At 38.4% G+C, this 7,467-nt stretch overlaps 1 protein-coding gene across 5 annotated transcripts in view; it reads right to left on the minus strand.

The window, feature by feature from the left end:
• ANAPC1 (anaphase promoting complex subunit 1) overlaps positions 1 to 7,467 on the minus strand; it is a 104,976-nt gene that overhangs the window by 30,906 nt on the left and 66,603 nt on the right. For all 5 annotated transcript variants that reach the window (XM_014542754.1, XM_005857216.2, XM_014542758.1 and 2 more), the window contains 5 exons: positions 6,534 to 6,805; positions 3,814 to 4,048; positions 2,331 to 2,422; positions 1,087 to 1,221; positions 631 to 713 (listed from right to left, as the gene is read on the minus strand). In XM_014542754.1, coding sequence (XP_014398240.1) covers positions 631 to 713; positions 1,087 to 1,221; positions 2,331 to 2,422; positions 3,814 to 4,048; positions 6,534 to 6,805 — 817 coding nt within the window. The remainder of the gene's footprint in view (positions 1 to 630; positions 714 to 1,086; positions 1,222 to 2,330; positions 2,423 to 3,813; positions 4,049 to 6,533; positions 6,806 to 7,467) is intronic.

Below are 7,467 nucleotides of genomic sequence, written 5' to 3' on the forward strand. Positions count from 1 at the left end.
TTTTTATCCAATCCCAGGGGTTTCCCCTGCTTTGCTTTATCCCTCCTCCTTAATCTATCACCAATGAATTTCATGTAACCCACCTACATCCCTCCTTGATTGCAAATGTATAAATACAGATGTAACCCCTCCATTCTCCGGAGCATTATCTCAATTCGTTGAGGTTCTGCTTCCTGGCATATGTTGACAGTTTGGCTCAAATAAACTCACAAAAATTCTTTACAGGTTTTAATGGTTTTTTTACGTTAACACTGTACTATTTGCGAGAATTAAAATCAGGTTAATCTAGGACAGTGATGGCGAACCTTTTGAGCTCCGCGTGTCAGCATTTTGAAAAACCCTAACTTAACTCTGGTGCCGTGTCACATATAGAAATTTTTTGATATTTGCAACCATAGTAAAACAAAGATTTATATTTTTGATATTTATTTTATATATTTAAATGCCATTTAACAAAAAAAATCAACCAAAAAAATGAGTTCGCGTGCCACCTCTGACACACGTGTCATAGGTTCGCCATCACTGATCTAGGAGATGGGAAATGAACACATTAAGATACTTTAGTTTTACTACTGAGGTTAGAAAGGAAGTCACACTGTCTGGCCAGGGATGGGGTCAGAGATGCATTACCTGTTATTGGTTTTTAGGTAGATCATAGCCAAAGCAAGAGTGGCACCGGGACAAGTTACATCCACATTTATGGTATCTCCTTCCTATCAAAAGAAAAGATTATTCACATAAGAGTTATGAATTATTATAAAAATCTTCTGAATACTAGCCTATGCTTAAAATTAACATATTTGTAAAGGTTGGTATAAAAACTATTTTCAAATTATTGCTCTAGCCCTAGCCGGTTTGGCTTGGTAGATAGAGCGTCAGCCTGTGGACTGAAGGGTCCCAGGTTCGATTCCAGTCAAGGGCACATGCCCGGGTTATGGGCTCGATCCCCACTGGAGGGCATGCAGGAGGCAGCCAATCAATGATTCTCTCTCATCACTGATGTTTCTATCTCTCTCTCCCTCTTCCTTCCTCTCTGAAATCAATAAAAACATATTTTTAAAAATTATTACTCTAATTTGGACTTACTTTGATTTGATAACTTGGAGATTTATGTTTCTCCCTGTGCATTCCTGCTTGAAAGCGCCTATGACCTCCAACCATGTACTGATAAAGCTGCTCAGGCACATTGAGGTCAGACATACCTATCAAGTTACTGCCGTGCTGGAAAATTAAATAACAGACATGTGAAAGGAAATCTTAGGAAATAAGGCCTATAGTACATGAAAAAGAAAAGAATGAACTTCAAAACAGGGTGTTATGAGTTAATAATTCACATTAAAATTACAGTATATGTTCAAGTTAATATTTTCATGTCACAAAATACATAAAGGCTTCAAAATACAGTTAATTGCACTAACAAAGATGAACTTACTTAGTACGACAGTTCTATCAAACAGCTAATCTTTTATAGGTGAGGAAAGTGAAGCACAAAGAGTGAAGTCCAAGGTGACACAGCTGGCAAGTGGCAGGGCTGGATATGACTCAAGGCAGTTTTGCTCCACAATCTATGGAGTTGCATAACCACTAGACAATGCTGTAAATGATAGGACTATCTGGTCAGGACCAGAATTCAGGTGTCAATTCCCATTATGAAGCTTTTCCACTGAATCATCTGCCTCTTTAGTTCACATGTAAATGTGAAGATTCAAACACCTAACAGTTAACTTGTTTTGTATAATCTAGTTTCAGTGTATAGGTGGTTCTTCAAGGGACCCACATTCCAGCTGACACAGTCAGCCGGATGAAATGAAATACTTTTGCTAATTCTATACCATTTCTTATGGATGGGGTTAAAAATGGGTCAACATGGAATTGCATTCTATCACAAAGCAAACGCTACATTGGCAACATTCTGCCAGACTTCATGAACACCAGGGAGCCAAGAAAAGGCTATGGTTTCTCTCCAGTAACTACTACAGACTCTTAAAGTTCCCCATCATATACACATTTTTCACTATTTTCTGTTTTCTGACTGATTAGGCTGTCACACTTCTTCATCTTATGTCTTAAAATCTTTACAAGATACCTCATTCCTTAGTTCATTCATAAATACTTCCATCTAAGACAGGGAAAAGAAATCTTAAAGCCCCACTCTGCTACAATTTCTCTCCATTTCCAAATCTAACACTTTGAAAAACATCCAGAGAGAAGAAAAAGTTAAGATTCCATTTAAATCAAGTCACAGTATGCAGAGCAGTATTCAGTATTCATATTCACGTCAACACGCAGACCTCTTCCCTGAAGCCTTGGAAGACAGAGACTGTGCTTACCCCCAAGCAGACCATGCCTAGGGCCAAGCCAGCAGCTAAAGAGTAGGACTCTCTGTCGGTGCAGTATTCCATCTCAGGACCAGGGGGCCTTCCTGTGAAAGAGGAAATAACCAGGTTCAAGGTGGCCTTTTAAAATCTTAATTCATAGGAGCTTTAGAGTTAACTTTCTAGTAACTAAGTTGTGTAAGAGCTATGGATTCAATATACCCTCACTCAGAAAGGTATGACATTATCACAAATGGTGTCCACATCTCTGTTTACTACAAAAAAACTCCAAAATGATTCTTGTAATTTTCTCATTTAAAAACAATGCCTTTATTTTATTTATTTAGATTTAGATACATTTTTAATACTTATAGTTGAAAGTATTACATATCTCCTTTTTCCCCCATTGACCTCTTCTAGCCTGCCAATGCCCCCCCACCCCTACCCCAGGCTTTTACACCCTAATGTCTGTGTCCATGGGTTATGCATATATGCATACAAGTTCTTTGGTTGATCTCTTCCCACCCATCCACCCTCTCCCACGTTCCCTCTGAGAGCAATAACTTTAAAACACTGCAAAAAATTACTAAGAAATAGGAAAAAAAATTTTTATAATACAACTTTTTTTATGTATATATTATTGATTTTTTTACAGAGAGGAAGGGAGAGGGATAGAGAGTTAGAAACATCGATGAGAGAGAAACATTGATCAGCTGCCTCCTGCACAGCCCCTACTGGGGATGTGCCTCCAACCAAGGTACATGCCCTTGACTGGAATCGAACCTGGAACCCTTCAATCCGCAGGCCGACGCTCTATTCACTGAGCCAAACCAGTTAGGGTAGGGGGAAAAAAATTTTAAAGGGAGGAGTGATCAACAAGAGTTTTAATTTTTAATCTCTTACATTTGTTTTTGCTTTATTATTTTCAAATCCATTTATTAGATGTGGTGAAAACATGTTGAAATACAGGACAGATACTTCCCACAAGTTTTAAGCACATGAAATATTTTGCTTCCAGACACCTGTTTTGAACCTATATAATAATAATACTGAGCTGCTCTACTATGGTAGAATTTCTGTGTATTGATCCTAAATGCTTGGCTTGATGCAAAGTTTATACTTATAAAAAGCACCACATAACACTAACTCTACCCTTTAAGGCAGCAAAATGTATTATATATAAAGACCTCTCCCTCCAAAAAAAAAAAAAGTTCACATTCCTGAGATTTTATCTTCAGGGGAAAAATACAATTAAAAAATAATAAATACTACACAAAAGTAATCAGCATAATGTTTATGCACAACAGCAAAGAATTAGAAACTATTTAAAAGACCTGAAAATAAAAAATAATTAGGCAATTTTATTAGTAAGATCATTCTATCCTCACATCAGCTACTATTTTTCCTTAATTTTAATAATTTCACTATCTTTCTTACTTTGTTTCCTGTGGAATGCAAAATGTATGCTAATGAAGACACAGCACTATTGATGCCATACCTATTTCAGCCAGCAGGACTTCTGCAGTATGCCTGTGAGCTGTCCCTTGATATACAAGGCCGATGCCGACCACCGCAGCCACCTGGACATTGTGAGGAACATCAAGCTCTGTGGACGTCGGGGGTAAGAGAGCAGGAATGTGGATGCTAAGCAGCCGGGTAATGGACATATCCATAGTGCCCAGCTTAGCAGCAGAAACACCAAGTAATAGTCCAATGCTTGTCATTTCATGACCCTAAGATAGAGAGGAGAAACTTAAGCCACTACCAAAACAGATACCAAGTTTTAAATAAAACAGTATTTCCAACAAGTACTTTTATGTGACAGGCACAGTGAAAGGCACCAAGAACACAATAGCAAACTACACAGACATGGTCCTTGCCCTCATGAAGCTAGTGCCCTAATGGGGAAAAAGTGTTAAACTAAAAACATACAACTATACTATTAACAAGTAATGCATTGAGCCCTAGCTGGTTTGACTCAGTGGATAGAGTGTAGGCATGCAGACTGAAGGGTCCCACGTTCAATTCCAGTCAAGGGCACATGCCTGGGCTGCTGACTAGATCCCCAGTAGGGGACATGCAGGAGGCAGCCAATCAATGATTCACTCAAATCACTGATGTTTCTCTCTCTCTCTCCCCCTCTCCCTTCCTCTCTGAAATCAATAGATATATTTAAAAAAAGAAAAAGTAATACATTGAAAAAGTACAAAGTAATATGAAAGAGTATTATTAAGGTGCCTAATTCAGATTAGGAGGGGCTGAAGAATTATTAGGAATCTTTAAAAAAGTAATATTCACAATAGAACCTGAAGGATGAGTATAAATTAGCCAGGAAAGTGGCAGAAAGGGAGGCCCTCAACTTTAGAAAGGGAGAATGTCAGGTGAGAGAACAACATGTAAATGACTTTGAGGTGATCCAGAAATAAACCCTCACATGGATGATTGACTAACAAGGGTGCTGAGACAATCCAATGGGAAAAGAAGTCTTTTCAAAACACAGTGCTGTGATAAGTGGAGAGCCACATGCCAAAGAATGAAGTTGGACCCCTTCTTTATATTATGTACAAATATTACTGTAAATTGACCACATAACTCAATGTAGGAGCTAAAACTATAAAACTAATTTAAATAAATAAATAAATAAAACTATAAAACATGTGCCCTAAACATAGGTGTAAGTCTTCGTGACCTTGGATTAGGCAATGACTTGGATACAACACAAAGTATAGCAACCAAAGAAAGAAGAACTGAACTGAACTTTGTCAAAACTAAAACTTGTGTGTTTCAAAGATGCCATCAGAAAGTGAAAAACAACTGAAAGAATGGGAGGAAAATGTACAAATCTTTTATCTGTTAATGGACTACTATCCAGAATATACAAAGATTTACAACTCAATACGATAACCCAGTTAAAATAATAAGTATATGAATAGACATTTCTCCAAAGAAAACTTATAAACAGCCTATGAACACAGGAAAAGATACTCAAGATCATTAGCCATTAGGGAAATGCAAACCAAAACCACAATGAGATATTGTGGAGAAATTGGAACTCCTAGGTACTGCTGGTGCAACTGAAAAATGGTGCACCCACTCTGAAAAACAGTTTGGTGGACCCCCAAAAATTTAAACGAAGAGTTACCATATGATGCAGCAATTCCACTTCTAGCAATATGCCCATGAGAAATGAAAATATAAATCTACATAAAGACATGTACATGCTTATACCAGAATTATTCATAATAGCCAAAAAGTAGAAATAACCCAAATATCTATCAACTGATGAAAGGATAAATACAATGCAGTATATCCATACAACAGAGCTTCTATTCAGCAATAAAAAGAAATTAAGTGCTGATACAATAACATGGTCGAACCTTAAAAACATTCTGCTAAGGGAAAGCAGCCAGTCATAAAAGGCCACATATTGTATGATTCCATGTATATGAAAGGTCCAGAATGAGCAAATCCACATCCACAGAAAGCACATCAGTGGTTGTTAGGGACTGAAGGGAGAGAGGAACAGAGGGTATGAGGTTCCATTACAAGGTTGTAAAATGTTCTAAAATCTGTGAATATACTAAAAACTACTAAATTGTCTACTTAAAATAGGTGAATTTTGCCCAGCCGATGTGGCTTAGTGGTTGAGCATCGACCCATGAACCAGGAGGTCACGGTCTGATTCCTGGTGAGGGCACATGCCCTGGTTGCAGGCTCAATCACTAGTAGAGGGGGTGCAGCAGGAGGCAGCCGATCGATGATTCTCTCTCATCATGGATGTTTCTCTCTGTCCCTCTCCCTTCCTCTCTTTGAAATCAATAAAAATATATTTTAAAAAATAGATGATTTTTTATAGCATAAAAGTGGAAGAGTTTATGCCAAGAGGAAGAGTTTATGCCAAGGAGTAAAATTAACCAGTCCCCACGGTTGGAAGGTGGTAGCAAGGGGAAAGAGTGGTACAAAGTAAGGCTGGAGAAGTGAGTAGGATCACAAGGCTCTTAAATGTACCTTGAGAGCAATGGAAGACCATTACACAGTCTTGACCAGGGAAGTGATATATTCCAGTTTACACTTTAGAAAGATTACCCTGTCTGCTATGAGAAGAATGGATTTACAAGTAAAAGAATAAAGAAGGAAGAGCAAATAGAACAATTAGAAGATACTGCAACAGCCCAGGTGAGGCACTATCCCAAGAGCTGGGAGCACCACCTTTCTCACCTTCGTCAGATAGTCGTGGATATTGAGAGTGGCCAGCTTGGTGAGGTGCCCATTCAGTCCCAGGGCCATGAGGAAGCCAGCATACTCATTGGCTAACTCAGCATGCTTGGGCTTATTGTAAACAATCCACGCGGAGTCGATCTGGGAGGCCGGAGCTATCTTCAGTCCGGCAGCCACACCATTATGAAAACTGGCCCAGCTTGTCATGTTGGGAGGCACATCAATGTTCCCACTGTTAAGGTCTACTGTTGTGTTCCGAGGAGGGGCACGCCCTATTCAGGCAAACAAATTTAAAACTGAGAGAATAGAAATATACAAAACCAAAGTGGTTAAATTTAGATTTTTGAGAACAGAGACTGTTTTTTCTACATTTGAAATCCTTAATATTAGCTTAATATTAGTTCTGAAACTTTTATACATGTGAGTCAAACTCGATGTAAGGTGGAAAAACCTTAATTGCTTAAAATAATTCATTGTCTTTTTTGCTAAAATACATGGGGCTATAAGATAACTGATACAAATTTAACTTTATACATGTCTGATTAGGATACCCACTGCTTAAAAATCTTTCTTTCAAACAGCAGGAAGCTTATTAAAAAATAAAACAAAGACTAGTGTCACAGTTAAACTATATGAACAATAAATTCCGGCGTGTGGTTAGTGACACTGATGTTAAATATGCCACACCCTATTTTTCTCAAGACAGTAAGTGAAAATGACATTTTAAAGAGACTAGGACCTTTATAAATTTGTTCTGCCTCTTATCTATGTCTGTCTATACATATAATAGATATCTAATTATATGCTACTAGAGGCCCGGTGCACAAAAATTTGTGCACTCGGGGAGGAGAGGGGGTCCCTCAGCCCGGCCTGTGCCCTCTCGCAGTCTGGGACCCCTCGGGAGATAACGACCTGCTGGCTTAGGCCTGCTCCC

Source organism: Myotis brandtii, unplaced genomic scaffold, assembly GCF_000412655.1.
Source record: "Myotis brandtii unplaced genomic scaffold, ASM41265v1 scaffold1085, whole genome shotgun sequence".
NCBI lineage: Eukaryota > Metazoa > Chordata > Mammalia > Chiroptera > Vespertilionidae > Myotis > Myotis brandtii.